This window comes from Suillus subalutaceus (assembly GCF_016647625.1).
Source record: "Suillus subalutaceus strain FC151 chromosome Unknown DFJ58scaffold_125, whole genome shotgun sequence".
NCBI lineage: Eukaryota > Fungi > Basidiomycota > Agaricomycetes > Boletales > Suillaceae > Suillus > Suillus subalutaceus.
Genome location: NW_024540374.1, coordinates 69,899 through 90,762, shown reverse-complemented (window position 1 = coordinate 90,762; position 20,864 = coordinate 69,899). Strand labels below are relative to the sequence as shown.

The following is a 20,864-nucleotide window of genomic DNA, read 5'->3' as shown; positions in this document are numbered from 1 at the left end:
GGGCTGAGCGCTGAGTACTGAGTACTGAGTTTCCGAGGCGTTTTCGACGTCGGAGTTGCCCGAAAATACTGTCACCGGCTATGTTTGGCAACGCACATAGCTAGTAACGTAACTAAGCACTGCATACATACAATGCCCTTCAACCAACTCAGACTCAGATCAACCCCACCGTATTGCCATTCTCTTCAGAATTCTTAATAAAGGCTCGCTTGAATATTGTCTTTAACTCATCTTCACTACTATCTCAATAATCGACATCATGTCCACGACGCTCGCAGATCCCGCATCCCTAGACCTTATGTTCCCTCAAGAGCTCATTTCACTTGAAGTTTCAGCACAGCTTCCCTCTGATCTCCAGGTAAGTTGATCATCAGCTCTCACACATCACTTTCGCGTTAAAAAGACATAGATGCGTCCACTTGCATCAACAGATTACAAACGCGGGCATCTCGATGTCCTTTCCGTTCTATCCATCGTCAACGATCTTGGTGAGGCAGCGTGGGTCAACCAGTTCCACGCTATGCGTGCAACCCCGAGCGCATACTTCTCCATCGTCATCCTCGACAAGGCGAGCGACAAGATCGTCGGAGTAGGCACCGTCTTCATCGAGCGCAAGTTCCTTCGCGGTCTTGGCAGCGTTGGTCACATTGAGGATATCGCCGTCGACAAAAGCCAGCAGGGCAAGAAGCTTGGCCTCCGTATCATTCAGGCCCTCACGCATATCAGTGAGAGCAGCGGCTGTTATAAGACTATCTTGAACTGTAATGACACCAACATTCGTGAGTTGCTTCCCTCCATAGACTTTTGCTTATACTGACTATGTCCCACAGCCTTCTACCAAAAGTGTGGCTATGTCAAGAAGGAGAACGAAATGGTAATTTTTTAAGCACTTCTCGTAGTCTTTGCTAACGAAATGTGCAGGCAAAGTACGCGCCAGAACGCGATAATCACGCACCAAAACTTTGACTTGCCATCTCATCCCACACTCGTAATATATACCATCATCAATCGCACGTATTCTAGATTTTACTGCGGACATTCTGTACACATACCTTGCACATACTATTTCACTAGCAGATACTCGTGCCATGCGAAAGCTTCTCAAAGACTGAAACTGATCTGTGGTAGTAAATCATTCATCGAGGAGGGAACGTTTGTTTGAGCGGACTTGCGAAAAGTCAAATTTCATCTTCGGCCTGGCTGGCATTGAAGCATTGGAAGCCGCTAGATAGATTCATATTGTCCATCAGATGCATCGAGGTAGATCCAATCATATCGGATATTAGCCATCCATATAATTCAACCACCCACTCTTGCTTCGAATCGATCACTTTCCCTATCGATATCCCCTCGGATCCTTTTCAACAAAGCAAAGTTCTCAAAATATTTGGCGAACTATATCTTCCCATGTTGCGGATATTGACGTCTGTGGCAGATCCAGAAGAATCGGAAGTTTCTTGAAATGTGGCAGCGCTGGAAATTGCATCTTGTGACGTACAGGTGGTAGACTTTCAGACGACCATGTCCGGGTTGAGCGAGGTTGATGTGGAGGTCATTGAGCCGTTGTTCTCGGTCGCGAGGGAGGTTACTGTTCATGGGGAGATGCTCCGCCATCCTGTCAGGCAGTAGTACTGTGTCCCTTGTTGGTGACACGATAGGTATTGCATATGTGCTACAGTAGCGAATCTCAGTATATAATATCATACTTGAATTGGAGTTGAGGGATTGATATGTCAGCGTACGAAATTAGTCCTTCTCGAAAGTTGCTGATACCAGAAGTTGCCGGACCGGTCATTACATAGAACAGCGTAGAGCCGTGGGGGACCTTGCGGGGAACTGCCAAACTACACCAAGCGGAAACAGGGCTTGAGGTAAGCAGGCAAGGGAGGAGAGCTGAAACGAGAGTGGGAAGCGGGAAAAACGCCGCGAGAGGTGCCATCTGCCAGGTTATCGCAAGACCTCACCCATTCAACAGAAATCCGGATGCCGTGTTTGAGAGCAAAGGAGGAGAGACATTGCAGCTTCCAGAATGTCATTCTGGACAATGTTGCGAGAGCGACCGGCTTTAAAGGCTTTCACACAACCCTGGTTATTAGAACGGAACCGCACGCCCGATGTCCCGGCCATCTGCCCTCCAGGGTTCAACGTTCATTATGTAATGCTGGGTCAAGGTTTGAAGTTGTTCGAAGGAACCGAGTAAGATACGACTGATAATCGATAAGTAACAGTACACGAACTGGGTGCTTGGCTCTCATATATATTGTAACGGAAAGCATAGACGTACCACTGTGCCGGTGTGTCTGGTCTAAGTAGAGTGCGTTTGACCTGAGCGTATGGTCACGCTGATTAGACCATATGTAGTTCATTACTCATACCATTATATCCGAAACCTACGTCAGAGTGAAGCTATCAAGCTCAGCGACCACACCAGTCTCCAGCTGTTATTCGTCCGAAAATTCTAGGTTCCTACAAATTGCATCACTTCAAGGTACGAGCATATGCATCACTCCTTCAAGATGCAAGACCCCGAGGACTCGGATCCAGCCCATCTTCGTTAGTTCCAACCTGAGTAAGTCCTTCTTTCGCTCTATTGCCTCCCAACGTTCATTCTCTCGATATAATAGACGCCCCGGTAGGTTATGCCGCCAACCCGTGCCGTTTCTCACCCTTCACAACCTCGAGGTGGGTGAAGGTGCTTGTTTGCTGACCGAAACCCACTACACCACCACACGAACCCAGGCGATGTCTTCAAAAAAAAACGAAAGCAGGACCCGGAAGGTCCAAAAAACCAAAGGTGAGAAGCCGCGTATCTAGGTGTCACTACTGTATATCTGATCTATCGTATAAGGACTCAAAACAATCCGCTCATGTAACCGAGGAGTCGCAGGACGACAGCATAAGCCAACTACTGGGCGTCACTATAGCCGCTATCAACGCTACCAAAGACCTTGTGCCCATCGATCTCGCGAAAGGCATCCTCAGAACAATTGCAAACATTCTGACTCTTGCGCAGGTGCGTTGGTCTAACTCTTACAAATATCGATAAAAACCCTACCTAGCCTTACGTCTATACAGTCAGTAATCAAAAACAAGTCCGATTTCCAGGCGATAGCCGACAAGTGCGAGACTATCAGAAAGATTCTTGGAAGGGCGACCAAGGACGCTACTGAAGATGATCTATGAGGACACTTGGGTCATGCATTAACCCCAGCTTAACAAGTGAGCCGAGCCGATTTCACCAATCGCTAGAATCTGTTGACACTGTGCAGATCGGTAAATCGTATCAACAGTGACGTAGCATCATCGAAGGAGCAAGGATTGTGGAGGAGGCTCTTCAGTGTCACGATTAATCGCGACAAGATTACCACATGAGAAAAGGATTTAGATCGCGTCCTTGGACTTTTCAATGTATGCCTGTGTAACTTCATCTCGCTTTGCTGCTGAATGATGTCTTCAGTTTGAAGCGATCGCTGGCATGGGGATTGACATGAAGCTTGTAAAGAAGGCTTTAGAACTCATAGGCAACAATCCTAGTATCAATGTCCCAAAGTACGTTTTTATTGCCGGCAAGTTGTGCATGTCCCCTAAATGCAATTAGGAATCGTCAAATCAAGCCACCATCACGGCCTGCCATGCTGTATGGCCGTGACGATCTTGTGGCAGAGTTGACGAACCTTGTCGTCAATGATGAGCATCTGGCGTTGATTGGCCCTGGGGGAATGGGAAAGAGTTCTGTGGCCAAAGCCATCATCAACGAGCCGCTCGTCATAAAGAAATTTGCTGATCGGCGCTTCTTTGTGACTTACGATGACCTGGATCCTTCGATCATCACTTTCGAAACTTTCATGACTCGTTTCGCAAGAGCCCTTGGCATAGAGATCGCCGGCTCTGATCCTGTGCGCCAGATATCTTCCTTTCTTGATTCTGCCTGCGCCCTCCTTGTCCTCGATAATGCTGAGACTTTCGAAGAAGCCAGTGCATCGTCGGCGCTCAGAGACATACCGCCAGCCATCGCCAAAATCACTAGTGTCCCTGGCGTCATTCTGATCCTGACGTCACGCAGTAGAAGGAATGCACCGAACGTACGATGGATTACCAAGGATATTCTGCCACTGGACTTGAGCTCTGCTCAAGTGATGTTTTTTCAAATTTATCAGTGTGCCAGTCGTAGCGAAGCTGAAGAAGACATCAAGGGCCTGCTGAAGGAATTGGATTTTCACCCCCTTTCCATCAACATACTCGCAAACGCTGCGCAACAAAATGGTTGGTCTCCAACCAAGCTGCTCAAGAGATGAAATGATCGGCATAGCAAGGTACTCGATGGTGGCAAGGGGAAGCTGCAAAGCTTATCCGACACCATGCAGCTGTCGCTCAGCTCTCCGTCGGTCCAGAACCTTGGCAAATATGGTCTTCGTGCTTTAGCCATCATTGTGTTCTTGCCCCAGGGTCTCAACGAGGACCTGGCTAGTGATTTGTTACCATCACTCCCGCAAGTTGACGCTATATGTGATGTTTTATGCATGCAATCCCTCGTTTATCGTCAAGATAACTTCTTCAAGATGCTCGCCCCCATTCGGCATTACATGCGAGATTCGTTGCAAGCACCTGACCCCACGTGTTTGCAAGAGATACGTGCTTTCTACTATCGCACTGTCCGACGGTGTTCAGACAAACGAGATAGTCATGCTGATATCATTATCTCGGATCACCTTAACATCGAGCACGTAGTTGCTGTCAACCTTGCTCACATCCAAGATGACAAGAAAGAGACCTATGACATTTGTTGGCGGTTTTTGTGGTGTTTGATGAAGCATCTGCCTCGCCCGACTACCCTTACCTCTGCTATCTCCAACATCGTCGAGAACTCATCCATGTGGACGCTAAAAGCAAACTGCTTGTTAACTCTTGCGCAGCTCTACACCACACTTTCTCAGCTCGTCGAAGCATCGCAGGCCTATCAAGCTGCCGAGGCGCTCTACCTCACCGCCGGCGACCCCGAGAGGATGGGGCATTGTCTTATATCTCGTGCAAGCTTGCTGTGGGCTCAAGGTCGCTTTATTCAGTCCCAGAATCTTTTAGAGGACCTTCAGCACTCCGATTCTTGGCATTCTCTCAGCGAAACAATGAAAGCCAAAGCTTGGTATTTCTTCGATAATGCCCGGATGTATACATTCACAGCATCTGCGGATGAATTATTTGTGAAGTCCATGGAAGATCCCGTCTGGGGCTTGGCATCCAAGATTTGGCACTGGCTGGCCAAATTTTATCATGGGGGAGATGTTGTCCAGGTGAAGACGCACCTCAAAGACCTGTCCATGCAGCATGCAGGTACTGGAGATACCGCAATCCTCGGAGTCCTACTCCAGGGCCTTGCAGACATTGCATATTGCGAAGGCAGATTGTCTGAAGCAATGGATATCGTACAGAAAATCATAGGGATGGATGGACAATCTGCAGGAGGTGTCCTTTGGTATACCGTATGGAAGGCTCATGTTGTGAGCAAGCAAGGGGATTATAACCTGGCGAGGGAGCTCGTCCTTAAAGCCTTCGAATCCTTCCAATTCTTTTCACTGCGCAATTCACGCACATTCCTCCATCAATCTTACGGTTCCGCATGCATCGAGCTCACTGCAGGCGAGTGCGACAGGGCCGAGACTTATTTCACCACCACGATCGAAGCCTGCGACATACAAAGCAATTTGCTGCTCAAGACATGCAGCATACGTGGTCTGGGGGAGATTGCATTTGCGCGTAGGAATTTTGCTCTAGCCACACAGCGCTTCGAAGAGACACGGTCTTTGTGCGCTGAGATGGGAGTGCCTCCCAAGCATTTATACAGTTTCTCGCCATTCAGTACTTTACCAGACAGATTCGAAGGATGGGCATTGTTTTTAGAGGGCCAGTCGCCATTTGCGGATGTGATGTAGCTCATGATATTCAGTAAGGATCCGTTGTACGCCAGGTTGTGTCTTTCTTGTCTCATACGATTTACCCAGAGCAGTTTAATGACCACATATATATGCCATGACATGAATAATATGGACCGTCTACACCAGGTCGCAGGGAAAGAAAATGCGCCTATTTGCCAAAGACACAACTAATAGCTCCAGCGACCTGCTTAAGGATGGCGCAGGCAGCATCGCATTTGAAATGAGACAATGTACATGGTCCAGGGGAAATCACGCAAGGATCATGAATAACTATAACAGACGCATCCCAAAATCGAAATGATTCCCCCGGTAGGGCAAATTTATGCTGCGCCGAGCGTTTTCAATGGGGGCACTGCGATCGGTGAAATTGTGCATGGATTGTTCGTCCATAATGTCGTGGAGATTTTGCGTACTCGTGCATGGCGAGATGACCAGAACAGGAACGTGATCCGAAATATGAAGCATGCGGGTGGTACGGACAGACGGGGGCAGAATGTCAGCATATCAGTGTCAAATTTCCTTGCTGCAGAATGGGCGGAGCATCATATCCGAAACCTCTGGGACCGGAAAAGATAAGCTGTTATGCGACACTGAGGGATATCTGCAAAGCGATTGGGAGTATTACCCAAGTTTCCTTTCACACTAATGTGTCAGGGAATATGGAAGAGCACGCGAACGCTGACATAGCCAAGCAACAGACAAGAAAACAAATGATTGAAGGACAGACCTCAATTTGCGAGAGCGACCAGCTTAAAGAGCTTTAACACAACCCTGGTTATTAGAACGGAACCGCACGCCCGATGTCCCGACCATCTGCCCTCCAACCGTCCAACAATTCCCAAGCGAGCCAGCGGGAATCAGCGAGGAAACCGATGCCAAATGAGGTAAAAGCATCAACAAAAACAGATAATGGAGGAGGGTCGGGAATCAGTAGACGAACGGGGCTTTATTATAAATCAGTAAAAATGTACTGTGACCTCGTGGCGCACCACCATGAATATCTTCAATGAAGTTCAATCTAAGTTCAAAAAGTGCTCTGCTCGAGAACAAGTCGGTTGTTCTGGGAATACTACGGTCGAGTTGATCGGCCGCTTCGCTGTACCGCCCATCCTGGAAAGCAATTATTGCAAGCTGCCCGCGTAGATACGACTGACGAGTTTGGTCGAGAGTGAGAAAGCTCACATTCACAACGCTGCACGGAATTGGATCTGAGTGTTGTCGTGAGGTCTTGAACTCGGCACCGAAAAGTGCAATAGCCTGGACAAAATGATATCGAAGCTTAGTGTGACAAACTAACTGTTAGAAATAGTGACCTTTGATCAATAGGGGGGTAGTAGGAAGCTTCAGACCTCGAGTCTCATGGCCATTAGCACATCGACATCCTGTTTCGGTCATTTCCAAGCCGAAAAGGGATTTTGGCGTCTCCGTGCACAAATGATGCTGGAAGGTAGTAATAGAGAAGCGAGGGAAGGGAAGCATGCGAGTAAGTAGCGGGGATATGGCTGCAGCTGAAGCGAACATGTTGAGTAGAGTCTGGGGGTCTTTTCATTATAGAATGCCATGAGGGTTCAACGTTCATTATGTAATGCTGGGTCAAGGTTTGAAGTTGTTCGAAGGAACCGAGTAAGATCAGTAACAGTACACGAACTGGGTGCTTGGCTCTCATATAAGAGCATTGATGGGATACGTGCAATCCCCCTCAACCAACAACCTACTCATCGCCCCCACCGTGTCTTCAGAATCAGTGCTCATTCGAATATTCTTCCTAACTCACTATCGCCACTAGTACGGTAGTGGCGATAGTGAGTTAAGAAGAACATTCAAGCGAGCACTGAGTACTGATTCTCGATCATTGACATAGTGACTATGTCAATGATCGACACCATGTCCACGACGCACGTAGATCCCGCCTCCCTAGACCTTATGTTCCCTCAAGAGCTCATTTCACTTGAAGTTTCAGCGCAACTTCCTTCTGACTTGCAGGTGAGTTGATCATTGGCTTTCTCACATCACTTTCACATCAACAAGACATAGATACGTCCGCTTGCATCGACAGACTACAAACGCGGATATCTCGATGTCCTTTCCGTTCTAACTGTCGTCAACGATCTCGGCGAGGAAGTATGGGTCAACCAGTTCCACGCCATGCGCGCAACCCCGAGCGCACACTTCTCCATCGTCGTCCTCGACAAGGCGAGCGACAAGATCGTCGGAATAGGCACTGTCTTCATTCATTGCAAGTTCCTCCTCGGTTTTGGCAGCGTCGGTCATATTGAGGATATCGCCGTCGCCAAAAGCCACCAGCGCAAGAAGCTTGGCTTCCTTATCGTCCAGGCCCTCACACATATAAGTGAGAGCAGCGGGTGCTATAAGACCAGGTTGGGCTGTATTGATACTACCATGCGTGAGTTGGTTCCCTCCATAGACTTTCACTTATACGGACTAATGTCCCATAGCCTTCTACCAAAAATGTGGCTATGCCAAGATGGCGAACGAGATGGTAAAATTTCAGGCACTTCTCACAGCCAAATTTGCTAACGGAATACGCAGGTAAAGTACTCACCAGAACATGTCAATCACGCATCGATGAAGCTTTGACTTGTCATCTTATCCTACACTCGTATATGCCATCGTTAGTATTCTAAATTTGACCGGTCATTCTGTACAAGTACCTTGTACACACCTGTATTATCGGTTTTATTGCCAACAAATTGTATGATTGACAACTCTACTTCGAGAGTCAAGTGAGCATCGAAATGCACGAGACCTACTAACAGCCCCAGAACCGGTAGAAGTGAATGTGCCATGTAGAAGCATGCAGCATAGATTTTGCGCGTGAGAAGTCATGTCGAAAAGGATGTGCGATACATAGGCATGTGCCAACAACAAAAGAACTGCTCATCGGCCACCCTTGCCACCCTTCATCTGCTGCTTCGACACCCTGGGTCCACTCGCGACAGGCGCACGTGCAGGCTACACCGGCCGGCGTAAGTCGTACGTACCCCCATTAATTTTTGACAACATACCTTGGCCTTTTTCGACTCCTTCTCTTTCTTCTCAGTCTTGGCCTTTGCAATGGCCGAAATTCTCTGCTGGTTACGGACAGCAGCGGTCTGGTTACGCCTGGCGGCGATAGTGGCAAGGTCAGCACCAACGATACCACGTTGGTGCTTCACGGTCCGGCGGGAACGCTTCTTAGCAACTTCCTCGGTGATACCCTTCTTGTGCATGCGGCGGTAGACCTGTGTCCATGCGATCTTACGTGGGTTCTTGCGCTGGAGGAACAGGGAAGAGTTCTTGGAACTGGCGAATCGGAAAACCTATATTGCAAGGAGCGTTCAGGCAGGAAGCTTGAAAGTGGGGGAGACGAGCTGACTTTGGAGTCTCCACGGACAAAGAGTTTGCCCTTGGAGGGGTACACACGGAAACCGGAGAATGCGTCGATTTCGACCTTCTACTCAAACACATCAAACGATTTAGATTTCAGTAATGGATGTATATGCAGCAGAGACGCACCATCTATAGAACCGGCGCGCACGATGGGAATAAGTCAGTCTGCGTCCTTTCCAAAGCTCATATGAATATGCGACAAGCCAGAAACGTCATCCGTCATCAGTCTGATTCATCCACCACTCCTACAGCCTATCCTTGGCTGAAATTCGTCCCAACTTCGCGCATGAACAGAACGGATGCATTTCTGGTGTTTGGCGAAGAAAAAATGGCATGGATTCTGGCTTACCTTGACGGAATTGCCGGGGTTTGCTGATTTGGTGGTGCCTTCGAGGACGGGGTGGACTCGATGGGTAGCGGGGATTCAACTTCGGCTTGTACCGTGACCAAATTTGGCAATTCCGAATCTTATGACATACACACAACCTTGTACTTGGCGTGGCTACGGAAACCACGCAGAATCGCCGAACCAAAGCTCAGTGAGGGGGGCTCTATTGTGACCCGGGGACCACCAGTCCACTCTCCGAGATATCTTGAAACGATATGAATTATCACGTTTTAGGATTTGCGATTAATATATGTATCCCAGTATTGAGCCTAACCTGGAGCACAGTGCATAGTTCAAACGTCCTTAGATCATCGCTTTGTTTCGGAGCGGTCCCCAATTTTCATTAATATTACTCTGTGGTTACTGCAGGTTACTGCTTGCCCTTGAAATAATACTTCTACGTACTACAGCTGGGAATATGAAGACCAATTGACTTAATAGCCAGCTGAGTTTGAATAGATTATCCTGTTGCTGTAAATTATTGACCCAAGCGCAGCAACCCAGTGCAGTGTGTTGGAAACGTCGCACTGCAATTTCAGGTACATAGAGGGGTAAACCTAAAACAGGAAAGTGTCACAAAGCGGTCACACGTCACTTGCGCGTGCGAATATGCCGCTGCATCCCATGTCTCAGCAACGTCAACGCCTCTACGCAGTCATCCCAATTCACTAGTTCACTCCCCAAGTAACTCCGCCCTCTAAATCTCACTTCTAACGGTGTGTCCCCTTTACTGAGACCATAAATCTACTGCTGATTTCACTACTAAACTTCACCGTTTCAGAGCCCTTTTAACGTCGTTTTCCAGTCATGTTCGTTTGTTCTCCCAAATGACGCAGGGGCCGTAGTTCATCTGTATTTTTCCTTATCATAGGTCCGAACCTTACGACCCTTACCTCCCCCGTAATGGCTCCTCATCCAATCCCGCTGGTGGATCGAGTCAAGGTGGAAACCCTAAAACCGCAGCTATACAGCAACAGATTGACGACACCGTCGGTATTATGAGGGAGAACATCACAAAGGTCGCAGAAACGTGGAGAGAGAATTGGACTCATTACAGGATAAGACAGGTGATTGATTTGTGCTCTGGTGTATTTGAGCGAAGGTTGAAGCTATTTCCAGACAACCTTGCTGTTTCAGCACAGGGCTTCCGCGTGGTGCTAACCGAGTACGGAAGGTGAGTTTGACTTGACTTCCTTATATTGATGTAATACTAAAGCATATTCAACAGAATATGTGGTGAGTGTGATATTTCTTTCTCAGTTACGACTAAGATTCATCGAACTCATGATTCTCAGGTGGAAAGACATGAAGGTCCGTTGGACTCGCCGCTCAGCATTACGTTCAAAACTGACTCCGTCTTTAGATGCGCATGATCATTGGCGTCGCAGTCATAATCATCATAATCATCATCGTAGTCAGCATTGTGAAGGCAACACATCACTAGGCAGCACGTGGGTTCCCCGTACATTGCTTATCCTTACTACCACTGGCCTGTTGGTTGTTGTATCTATCCCACCGTATCGTTAATTCTTCTGCTTGTTCTCTGTTTTACTTTTTGTTGGCTGCCATTCACCTACATTCTTCCATAGGGCCCTAGTGGGTGAATTGTGGACCCCGATACATAGCTTTCGCTTCGTTAAATTGTCACTTGTGTTGTGCTTATGGATGATTCAACATACTGATTGCTCTGGGCTAGTGCACAGAGCTCTACGGTCTAAATTCCTTCGCCCTGTTCTCCAGGGATCGAGTTCCAAAATCAAGTTTCACTCGTCAGTTATTCAACATTGATAATCTAACTTGTAGGATATGTACATTATCCCGGAGTACTTGAAGGTACTTGAAATCAAACCCAACCCTTATGAAGTACCGCCGGAGCTTTGCCGACCTCCGGTACTGAGTACTGAATGACAATTGCGTCTTCAGTGTATTGCTATTTGTTTGTCAATGTTTACGTTCTCCCAGAACTACCTGACTGGTATTTGTACGATCGTGCATCACCGGCACCATTGGCATCACTAGCACTGCCACTATTCAATTAATTTGAAGGACATTACACTGCAACCAATGCCCAATGTGAGACTTAGTTTTCCATGCGGCAATGTTGGCAGTCACTAGTTACTATTAGTTTAGTCACTAGTGTATGTATCTTCCACGAAACTCTTCTCCCGGCCAGCGGCGGCCATACGCCCCAGAATTCTGTGAGTACTCCAACATTTATGTAACGTTAGGATATTTTTATAGTCCAATTACCCTCGACTTAGGGTCGAATTCGTCACAGATCAACGGTCGAACTTCCACTTTTTCTTTTGCTGTACGACCCTTTTCCAAATTTCTGACCTTGGGATCGACAGCTCGAGACGATTTCTGGAATATCTATGGTAATCATGGAACTTTCATTCTGGAACATCCAGATCAGACACCGTGATGCTGTAGGCAAATCAGTTATCGCCGCGCTCTTCGCGCGGAGTGCCAACTTAGGCCTGTCAAAGTGCTATATTTGCACTACAAAGACCGCCAAATTTACTGGGTGTCCTCAGGATTCGTACAGGAATTCTTTCAGCAGTGCTGGGAACTCAAATTTAAAGCTTATAAGTGTGACCGACATTGTGGTTTCCTATGCCCCCGTTTTTCTGCTTTCCTGTGCAAGCCAGAAAGACACTGATGCTCATGTCGATACAGAAAGGTATGTTCCATTTCTCTGCCTGCATCTCACGCTTGAAATCGTCATCATAGAGGTACCGTTGAACAGAAGGTACAAATGGCCTTGCGACTGATTAAATGTCAACATAGGCCCACTCACAATGATGTCAGCAGGATATAACATTCAAGTCGGCCTTCGGTGCCTAAGGCCTGAGCACCTCAAGCGTCGGAGGCAGAGGCCTCGAGGCCTCACGATCGGATCTCGTCGAAGTATAATTTGGCATGGCGGGTTCGGTAACATTATTTTCGGGCTCTTGAGGCTCCACCCAGAATCGCGCGTAACCCGGTATGGTCGTAGTCATTCAAGTTGCGCCCCGGGAAGGTTGCGATGCGGAATACTCTGGCCTCCATTTGGTGAGCGCTTAACCTCGTCATGGCACGCCTTATTTCCTGGCACTACCTTTTTCCTTTTTCTGCCAGGTGTCCCACCACATCGGTCAGCTAGGTTCACTGATGGCCGTTCACAACCAAGATAAATGAAAACATAGTGTTTTGTAACTGGTCAGAATATCGCCATCTAGCTTGCCAACTGCGTGGGAGTCGAGGCCTAGCGCTAAACTTATCTCGTGGCCAGAGTATCTATTAATGAAAATTTAATGGTGCACTGTATTTCGCAACCGGGGCGCGTTTCGAGATCCTCTACAGGCGTCACCAATGAAAGCTCGCTTCAAGCATCACTCGGGGACGCAGAGTCTCCGAGTCACGGATGTTGGTCTGATCTCGGATAGTCCAATATGATGCCACTGAAACGAATTTGACATTGACAGGCCCGTTGGCCTGATATTTTTTATTGACAGTCAGTCTCTGGCCTTTGGCCTCCGCGGTTTTTTGTCATTCGCGGTTTTTTTCCAGTTGCCCAGAAGATTACTGGAGAGATAGATCTGGTGATAAACTTTCATTCTTGACCCTACATGCCACTGGTTCTTGGCCTACGGGCCACCTTTGGTTGTCGGCCTTCATGGTTGATCCTGCCAGTCCCGCCATCTATGCTACCACATAAATATCAGAACTGTGGTCTCTATGAGTCCCTCTTCCCCGGCTAGTTATAGAATGGATTACGATTTCTGGTGCGTCCGTACCCCTACATTTCTTGTTGGTGTTGATTCCTTGCGCAGGCGAGAGCTAGCCAATGCATTGCATGCAGTACAAGGAATTGTCGATAACGTATGTTTCGCCTGTGCTTGTAAACAGTAGTGTGCTGATATTTTGCTGTGGGCCCCGTCGCCCTCTCAGCCTCAGCCTCCCTTCTACCCGCCTTCGGCTTCAGCAAATTGGGATGGGGGTCCGCCACCCGTGGTTACTCAGTATCACCATATGGATGGTGGACACTCAACGAGTAACGATCAAGCGCCTGCTCTTGCTCATCTACATGATGCGGGGTCTTACCAAAGTCTATTTCCAAGTGATATGACGTACCCCACTTTCCGAGAACGATCAGCCTGATAATTATTTGTACGAGCTCCTCAATGTCCCTGGTTGAGGGAGATTAACTTCTTCAATATAGTGCTGATGAACAGTTCTCGCACAACGCCTCTTTCAGTCATTTCCACCCTCCTCTCTTCGACGATCCGTCTGCCAACAATCTGGGATTTTCTGGCAACGTCGCCGAATCACACCCCATTGAGGGTCACCCTCACCCGGTCCATGACAACCAATCAGAATCGCACGCATCTGGCCGCTTGTTGGTCTGCAAGTGGAATAACGATCACGGTCCATGTAACAAGACTATAGATGAAGGAGAAATCGCGAACCATTTGAGGTCGTCCCATCTCCCACGGTCTGGGTGCACCCCTGTAGTAAAATGTCAATGGAAGGGATGTAAACTCCCAAACCTCATCCGCCGAGATACAATCATTCGCCACATCCGTCAGATTCACCTCAAAATCAAACCTCGACGCCAGTCATAGGCTACTTCTTCGAGTCATATTATGGCTTGACTCCGTCAATATCCGCAGCCTTATTTAGTCATTATCAATATGCTTCGACTGCCGTATGATAATTCATGTTTCCTGGTGATGTTCCATGCTATGTCGCTTTCAAGTACAAACTCATGTCGATTTATTTATAACATGCCTTGCCATACTTTATTTAACTTTCAAGCTGTTCGTCCTCAGATATTCTTTTCACGTATCTGAGCGTTCAATCAGATAAATCCATTGATATGATCCCTGGCTTTCCGCACTACGTTCACAATTGACAGGTACCCCCCTTCTATAGCTAGAATCCGAAGCTTTAGAATATTACAATATGTAGAATCTTGTCACCCAATTAAAGGGTACAATTCGCCAGGCGAGGAATGGCCCCTAGTGAACTTGACGACTAAATTCAGCCGGACTCAGATAGGTAGAAATAGAGGCCGAAAACATGAAGGCCGTACGTGGGTCTTATCGATCCGAATTAGCTAGACTAATAATCAGTCAGCGACTCGGAGCTGCAGCGCTTGAAGCAAAGGCCAGCCTTGACCGGATGGATATAGTAATTTTGTCACCGCACCCTAGTTCCGACGGATGCTGGGACTCACCTACCTTCATTCATTCCATCCTCCATGAGGCGCGTCACCATCATACTTCTCCCCAATAGCCGGAGATTGGCACTTGGCTGAAGGGCTAGAGCCCATGATCAAGATGTCAGTCTCGGCGCAGACCTTTCAATTTACCATGGCTGGATGTTCAAACGTTCATGATCCGGCCCCCAAGTTCAAGTTGTTAACTCTGCATTACTTGGCAGTATCCCGCAGTCGGATTCCATGGCTGCTCAGAGCTCATTGGCCAACTCAAATACTGGGCTCCCGCTAGTACTACAGGAACAAGCTGTTTGACCAATGAGAGCGCTCATGACTGTCATTACAAGTCTGGGGCCATCTCATCCTTAATTGTGTAGAGGCAAGCCTTCGAATTGCAGATATGTCCCACGATCTCTGACAGGCCCAAAATGCTATCGATTTCAAAGGCATCACTCTCTCACTGATATGCAACTTTCATTTCTCTCAACTCTGGAACTTCTTTAACTTCTTCAACAAGACGCGTCGACCTGATTTATCTTATCGTCTCCGAGGTCTCTGGCCTTTGGCCTCTATACTTTGTAATGCATCTGATACTATGAATCTCTAGTAACTGGCAGTCATGCCTTCCCCCCGGCTTCACCTACATGCCACCAACCCTTGGCCTGCGGACAATCGTTGGCCGTCGGCCTTCCTGGCATAATTTCACGTCTCTGGGCTTATATTGTTTGAAGGATTCCGAATCATCAGGTTGAATGCCATCGTTCACAATGTATCGCAGCTCGCCCTACGATTACTGGTACGTCTGATCTGCGCCTCTGTATTTCTCGTTGCTTATCCCTTTGTGCAGGAAGCAGGATTCACAGCTATACCAACAAGTAGAAGCATCAAATGTTTGCAGAACTACCGATCATGTGCGTTTGGTCTGTGCAGTATGAACAATGCGAAACGTTGACGTCTTGCTATAGGCACAGTCGACTTCTCAGCCTCACCAACACTTCCCACATGCTGTACTTGAGAATTCTCATGGTGATTCTACACCGGTTGCTCCCCAACATCACGTTGCGTGTGACAGTGGCTCGATAATCGAAGACCAAATAGTGGGTTCTCGTAATGGCGTACTTGATGCCAGTATGTTCCGATCCCGACACTCGGACTACCCCCTCTCGATCAGGGGATAGCTCATGGTGACATTCAAAGGTAAAAGATCCTCAAATCGTATCGATGATCTTGTTCTTAAACTCCTTTTCTTTAGTGGTGCTGCTGGATGGCATCCACGCCACGTTTCTTCCAGTTATTCTTCCTATGCCCTTTCCGACTATTTGCCTGCCCACAATACAGGCTTCTCTGACACAAACCTTGCCGACCCATGGCTTATATCACCCATGAAAGAGTTCCAGCATGACCCACGTCATCAATTCCAGGAAGAGGTTTACGCTCATCCTCAACATGTCGTCAAGGATGGTGGGACAGAATCACACGTCGGTCGTGCGTTTGTGTGCAGGTGGAATGATGATTACGGCGTATGCGGCAGGACTATAAATGCAGCCAGGACCAGGGAACATATGTTATCACACCATTTCAAGTCACCTTTGCCCGCCGACAGCCGCTTGGAATGTCTGTGGGAGGGCTGTGAACTCCACAAGTATGTGCGGCGAGATACAATCATCCGCCACATCGACGAGATACATCTCGGACTCAAGTATCGATGCAAGCACTGGGTAGCTTCTCATGCTGGGACCAGTTTCTGTGGATCTCGCAAAGAGGCACGCCTGCGTCAATGATGATTGGGTAGCTTTCGTCTGTAATCTAATACCATTTCTTGCTCCAGCCTGCTTTTAGTTGATGATGCTCGCTGTTGTTTCTGTATAAACCATACGCTTTGGGCATATCTAGCTGTTCATCAAAATCCCACTCAGTTGCGTGTTAAGCTATGCTCATCCCGTAGCTTCCTATATTATGCGTGTGTAGCTTGTTTGACGCAGTACAACGGAGGTCGTGAATCTGGTGAAATTCCATAACTGGCCAGAGGGTAGCCAAGCATTACTCTGAGGGTGTATCGACATCTTTGATCATAAGAGAGGACACGATGTACACCTTCGTCCTGTCACCATAAAGATGGTCGGGAGATACGAGTGAATACACTCTTTGCTCGCCTGTATGGTCAGTATAGTAGGAGCCCTGCTAATTGGCACGAAAGACTGCATACTGCATTTGCTTAACAATAATGATCAAATTCGAGATAACTACCACCTGGTTTTCGAAGTTCATACTAAGCGCAACGCGGAAAGAGACGACGCAAGGCCAAGGGGGATCGAAGATCGATAGAAGCAAAATGAAATTATGAAGATCTATAGAGATCTAGACGGGTTCTCATTTGGAGGATAGACAGGAAGTTCGAAACCTGGTTTTCGAATTTGCGCATCTTGAGTCGTGTATCATAATTCATGATGATGGCTGTAAGAGATAATCCGATGTCAAACCGAGAACACGCATGCCGTGTATACTCAGCTGTGTTAAATGGCCAACTTTGTTGAGGTGCTAGGATGGTCAAAATTGTGACAAGACATATCTAAGCCAAATCTAAGCACAGGTGTTAGTAAGTCAAGGCATAAACTTGATGAAACAATTCTTGAATACACACATGACTCGAACACAGGTTCTAAGAGGAAAGCCTATGCTTTGGAGGTCAACCGGTCACTACTGGATAAAAATGAATTGCGACTTGACCTGATTGTGCCTAAGATATGATGAATAACGGTGTATGATGATCTAGGCATGGTTGCAAAAACTTACCAAGGAAAACAAATGCAAGAACCTCAGCGCAAGAACTTGAAGGTCAGTGACTCGATCACGGTAATTCGTGGGAAAACTGGTAAAGTTCACCTGAACATGACTTTGAGCGTCCTACCATTGGTCCATGCTGGACTGAATCTGAATCATGGCGCCCACTTACGGCTGCCTGCGCGGCGACCATTATGGTGTCAGAAGTTGATCCATCATGCATCATGCATCATCCGGCATCGTAAAGACTGGAACGGTATCTTTGAACTTCTATTCCAAGTCTGTCAGACTCCGTGATTAGCCTACCGGGTACCACGACGGCATCTAATATGCAAGATAGTTAATCCAGTATCCTCTTTCGGAACCGAAACCAACTACTTGACAGAATAGAGACTTTCAGGCAGCAGTCATCGACAGTCACTGACGTCTTCATATCCTTACACACCTACAACAAGTACTCCGGACGACTGTGAAACTGCTGCCCAGTGGGTGGCATTCAAGCCTCATGAAGGTGCACGTCAAAGTCCCGCCCCTGCCCTTCAAACCCAGGTCCGATGACTTACTTGGTACGTACGACATTAGCATGCATATCATACCTGCAGCCAGTCCAAGAGTCACCCCAAATATTCCAGTCTCCGAGCCACTCCCTCCCTCTTCAGAAAGAACCGAAGGGGATATCAGTAATTTAGGATTTGAACTCATGGAACAACAGGTCCGGCAAGGGGAGGACGGCTACTCCGGGGTCACAGACGAAAGGTTGCTGTGGAATTGCGTCAACCGATATGTGAAAAAGGACCGGGGGGTCGAGGTCAGAACGAAGGGGATCATCTTGTTCCTTTGTGCACGCAACGGGTTTTCCGAAGGAAGTGAGTTTTGTAATGCCTATTCGTGCATGCTAGGAATCTAATCGTGTATTGGATATGGGAGACCCATTTATGCTATCTACTAGCTGCCTGTGGTGTCATAGATGAGATGTGGTCATGGGAATCCGTGCAACATGGGGATTCTGCTCCGCTAAACAGACAATATTTCAGTGGTAGCTGTGAGAGATCGCTTCTTAGACCTTCTGCTTGAAATCAGTCGACAACAGTTGATTGGACTGACAATGCGAGAGATATTGCAAATTTCCTGATCAACTATATGCCAGAAGAGGTAGAAATATTTTTTCTTCTCATCCAACTTCATCGAGTTCCTACATCCATTGGTGAATCACGTTAAAAGAGTGCTTTCTCCTCCCGGACCTTGGTCGTAGCAGGACGCTCGTGTGGAGGTTGCTCGGTGTATGTCATTCGTAGTTCAGAGATCTGTTATATCTCACAATTTTACACAGGACGTTGGCCGCGTTGCATTTCCAGGCCTTGTTCTCCTCAATGATCCCCCTCGATGCGATGATTGATACTTCCAAGAATTTGCGTGGGAGCACACGCAGTACTTAGTTGGGGCTACCTTTATAAGGCGTGATCAATGGCCACCATGGTGATTAGACTTTGACAATACTCTTGCGTCGGAGGACTACTGACTATGATTGCAGGGAGGATGCCCTGCGTTCCTCTAAATCTTCACTGCTTGTCATCCTGACGTCCTTCGGCTCTATGTTGATTTCGGACTGTACGAGGATGAAAGCAGATACAGTCAGATTGAAAACGCCTCCCACTCACGAGGCTCTTGTCCCTGCGAACCCACAAGCTAGCCGTGAAACCTGGGAATTGATCGAAAAATATTGAGCTACTTCCCGGAAAACCAAGCCAGGATATGTAGGTCAGGGTGGCCGAATGAAGTTCGCTGACCGATAGGCGTTATCCGACAGGACGATGCTAGTGGAAGTGAGGAAGCAGCGTGCTTGGCGCGGACCTTCGAATTCACCTTCAAGTCATCTAGCCATCCCGTCCGTATCTCAATATTGTTTCTATAACTAACGTGATTGTATCTTAGATTCCTCAGGAGTCTCCATGAAGAGCTTGGTATATTGACCTGAAGGACTGATTGATTTCCATCTAACCGTTGATACAGCGAGAGTAATGGCCGACTTTCTGCAGGAAATATGGAAACCGAAGCTCTAGAATTGTGTATATGAACGGGTGTGTGCGACACTGCGACACGATACCTGGAAAATTGAGCAACCACTCCGACTAATATATCAATGGGACGAGTATCTATTTGTTCAGACCCTGGATAGTATCATAATGGAGCATGGCATGGGTGTTTTCCAGACATCGAAAGGACATGGAGTAGAAAACCAAATCACTAGCTAATCACGAGTAACCCGACTGATTATTAACGTTAATTCTTCTGCTTGTTCTCTGTTTTACTTTCTGTTGGCTGCCATTCAACCTACATCTGGTGAGTAGACGAAGGTGGGAGGCGCTAAACGCTAAGGAGCAAGTACAGTCTCAGTATCTTGAAAGAACTGAGATGTCCGGGCGCTACAACTGGCGCTTTTAAAGTAAGTGGCGTAACTACGCTTAGAAATGAATGCGAAACATAAAATCTTCAAGGACACGAGCCGACGTCAACACGTCTGCTCGCCTTAGTCTGCCTTAGACTTAGTCCATTTTGGCTTGAGCTCGTACCTCTCACTCATCTTCTGTTCCTATCTCGGATCCGTCGGTCTTCCTCGTCACGGATCTCTCGTACTCCAACACTACATTCCTCCACAAAGCCCTAGTGGGTGAATTGTGGACTCCGATACATAGCTTTCGCTTCGTTAAATTGTCACTCGTGTTGTGCTTATGGATGATCCACATACTGATTGCTCGGGGCTAGTGCACAGAACTCTATGGTCTAAAATTCCTTTGTCCTGTTCTCTAGGGATCGAGTTCCAAAATCAAGTTGCAAGACCCCTCGATCGTCAGTTATTCAACATGGATAATTTAACTTGTAGGATATATACATCATCCTGGATACTTGAAAATATGGTCAGGAACATGAAATCAATGCAACACTCATGACTCATGAGGTTCCCCTGGAGCTCTGTGCCGACCTCCGGCACTTGATGACTATTACTGAGATAGTAGTACTGTAGTCCCCAGTGGGTCAGCATCACAGCTTCCTATTCCAGGACCACCACTGACGTGATCGGGAGGGTAGGACACGTTTCTGTCGAGAGTTTAGGCTTGAAAATTCGGATGAATTTGCGAAAGGAAGTCCCAGCTCTTAGCTGTACTAGTAGCAG

The 20,864-nt window shown here is 47.5% G+C and overlaps 8 protein-coding genes across 8 annotated transcripts; 7 read left to right on the top strand and 1 right to left on the bottom strand.

Annotated features, from left to right (window-relative positions):
* Nucleotides 1-59: 59 nt before the first annotated feature.
* DFJ58DRAFT_808409 (acyl-CoA N-acyltransferase) lies at nucleotides 60-993 on the top strand. Its single transcript, XM_041391296.1, has 4 exons — nucleotides 60-358; nucleotides 410-779; nucleotides 831-874; nucleotides 922-993. Exons 1-4 carry the CDS (start codon nucleotides 260-262, stop codon nucleotides 964-966), a joined length of 558 nt encoding a protein of 185 aa, XP_041239503.1. The 5' UTR covers nucleotides 60-259; the 3' UTR covers nucleotides 967-993.
* Nucleotides 994-2,740: 1,747 nt separating this feature from the next.
* Nucleotides 2,741-6,056, top strand: DFJ58DRAFT_808404 (uncharacterized protein; the record flags this gene model as incomplete). The annotated part of the gene is made up of 8 exons (XM_041391295.1): nucleotides 2,741-2,794; nucleotides 2,849-3,013; nucleotides 3,076-3,119; nucleotides 3,270-3,339; nucleotides 3,379-3,408; nucleotides 3,458-3,549; nucleotides 3,599-4,267; nucleotides 4,310-6,056. Coding segments are annotated over 8 exons (2,742 nt in total), but the record flags the coding sequence as incomplete, so codon positions are not given.
* A 1,494-nt stretch (nucleotides 6,057-7,550) lies between these two features.
* Nucleotides 7,551-8,690, top strand: DFJ58DRAFT_73905 (acyl-CoA N-acyltransferase). The gene is made up of 4 exons (XM_041387021.1): nucleotides 7,551-7,913; nucleotides 7,965-8,334; nucleotides 8,387-8,430; nucleotides 8,481-8,690. The coding sequence occupies exons 1-4, from the start codon at nucleotides 7,797-7,799 to the stop codon at nucleotides 8,526-8,528; spliced, it is 579 nt and encodes a 192-aa protein (XP_041239501.1). The 5' UTR covers nucleotides 7,551-7,796; the 3' UTR covers nucleotides 8,529-8,690.
* On the bottom strand, nucleotides 8,549-9,503 carry DFJ58DRAFT_73873 (60S ribosomal protein L24). Its single transcript, XM_041387009.1, has 4 exons — nucleotides 9,447-9,503; nucleotides 9,307-9,384; nucleotides 8,957-9,250; nucleotides 8,549-8,903 (listed from the first exon to the last, which is right to left on the bottom strand). The coding sequence occupies exons 1-4, from the start codon at nucleotides 9,447-9,449 to the stop codon at nucleotides 8,829-8,831; spliced, it is 450 nt and encodes a 149-aa protein (XP_041239500.1). The 5' UTR covers nucleotides 9,450-9,503; the 3' UTR covers nucleotides 8,549-8,828.
* An 841-nt stretch (nucleotides 9,504-10,344) lies between these two features.
* DFJ58DRAFT_808395 (synaptobrevin-like protein) lies at nucleotides 10,345-11,635 on the top strand (the record flags this gene model as incomplete). Its single annotated transcript, XM_041391294.1, has 7 exons — nucleotides 10,345-10,424; nucleotides 10,490-10,517; nucleotides 10,581-10,701; nucleotides 10,749-10,775; nucleotides 10,851-10,882; nucleotides 10,969-11,019; nucleotides 11,072-11,635. Coding segments are annotated over 5 exons (312 nt in total), but the record flags the coding sequence as incomplete, so codon positions are not given.
* Nucleotides 11,636-12,972: 1,337 nt separating this feature from the next.
* Nucleotides 12,973-14,715, top strand: DFJ58DRAFT_808390 (uncharacterized protein). Its single transcript, XM_041391293.1, has 4 exons — nucleotides 12,973-13,475; nucleotides 13,524-13,572; nucleotides 13,642-13,820; nucleotides 13,913-14,715. The coding sequence occupies exons 1-4, from the start codon at nucleotides 13,429-13,431 to the stop codon at nucleotides 14,313-14,315; spliced, it is 678 nt and encodes a 225-aa protein (XP_041239498.1). The 5' UTR covers nucleotides 12,973-13,428; the 3' UTR covers nucleotides 14,316-14,715.
* Nucleotides 14,716-15,678: 963 nt separating this feature from the next.
* On the top strand, nucleotides 15,679-16,692 carry DFJ58DRAFT_845007 (uncharacterized protein; the record flags this gene model as incomplete). The annotated part of the gene is made up of 6 exons (XM_041393122.1): nucleotides 15,679-15,707; nucleotides 15,759-15,822; nucleotides 15,877-16,008; nucleotides 16,041-16,108; nucleotides 16,164-16,396; nucleotides 16,457-16,692. The coding sequence occupies 6 exons, from the start codon at nucleotides 15,679-15,681 to the stop codon at nucleotides 16,690-16,692; spliced, it is 762 nt and encodes a 253-aa protein (XP_041239497.1).
* Nucleotides 16,693-18,109: 1,417 nt separating this feature from the next.
* On the top strand, nucleotides 18,110-18,849 carry DFJ58DRAFT_808376 (uncharacterized protein; the record flags this gene model as incomplete). Its single annotated transcript, XM_041391292.1, has 3 exons — nucleotides 18,110-18,181; nucleotides 18,204-18,562; nucleotides 18,592-18,849. Coding segments are annotated over 3 exons (606 nt in total), but the record flags the coding sequence as incomplete, so codon positions are not given.
* Between the last annotated feature and the right edge of the window lie 2,015 nt (nucleotides 18,850-20,864).

Excerpts from the sequence above, each read along its gene's own strand:
- DFJ58DRAFT_808409 (XM_041391296.1), top strand. The coding sequence starts at position 260 with ATGTCCACGACGCTCGCAGATCCCGCATCCCTAGACCTTATGTTCCCT. Across the intron at positions 359-409 it reads AGCTTCCCTCTGATCTCCAG|ATGCGTCCACTTGCATCAAC; the intron begins GTAAGTTGATCA and ends AAAAAGACATAG. Across the intron at positions 780-830 it reads CTGTAATGACACCAACATTC|CCTTCTACCAAAAGTGTGGC; the intron begins GTGAGTTGCTTC and ends TATGTCCCACAG.
- DFJ58DRAFT_73905 (XM_041387021.1), top strand. The coding sequence starts at position 7,797 with ATGTCAATGATCGACACCATGTCCACGACGCACGTAGATCCCGCCTCC. Across the intron at positions 8,335-8,386 it reads CTGTATTGATACTACCATGC|CCTTCTACCAAAAATGTGGC; the intron begins GTGAGTTGGTTC and ends AATGTCCCATAG. Across the intron at positions 8,431-8,480 it reads CCAAGATGGCGAACGAGATG|GTAAAGTACTCACCAGAACA; the intron begins GTAAAATTTCAG and ends CGGAATACGCAG.
- DFJ58DRAFT_73873 (XM_041387009.1), bottom strand. Across the intron at positions 9,251-9,306 it reads TTGTCCGTGGAGACTCCAAA|GTTTTCCGATTCGCCAGTTC; the intron begins GTCAGCTCGTCT and ends CTTGCAATATAG. Across the intron at positions 8,904-8,956 it reads AGGAGTCGAAAAAGGCCAAG|CCTGCACGTGCGCCTGTCGC; the intron begins GTATGTTGTCAA and ends CGGCCGGTGTAG.
- DFJ58DRAFT_808390 (XM_041391293.1), top strand. The coding sequence starts at position 13,429 with ATGAGTCCCTCTTCCCCGGCTAGTTATAGAATGGATTACGATTTCTG. Across the intron at positions 13,573-13,641 it reads TACAAGGAATTGTCGATAAC|CCTCAGCCTCCCTTCTACCC; the intron begins GTATGTTTCGCC and ends TCGCCCTCTCAG. Across the intron at positions 13,821-13,912 it reads CTATTTCCAAGTGATATGAC|TGCTGATGAACAGTTCTCGC; the intron begins GTACCCCACTTT and ends TCTTCAATATAG.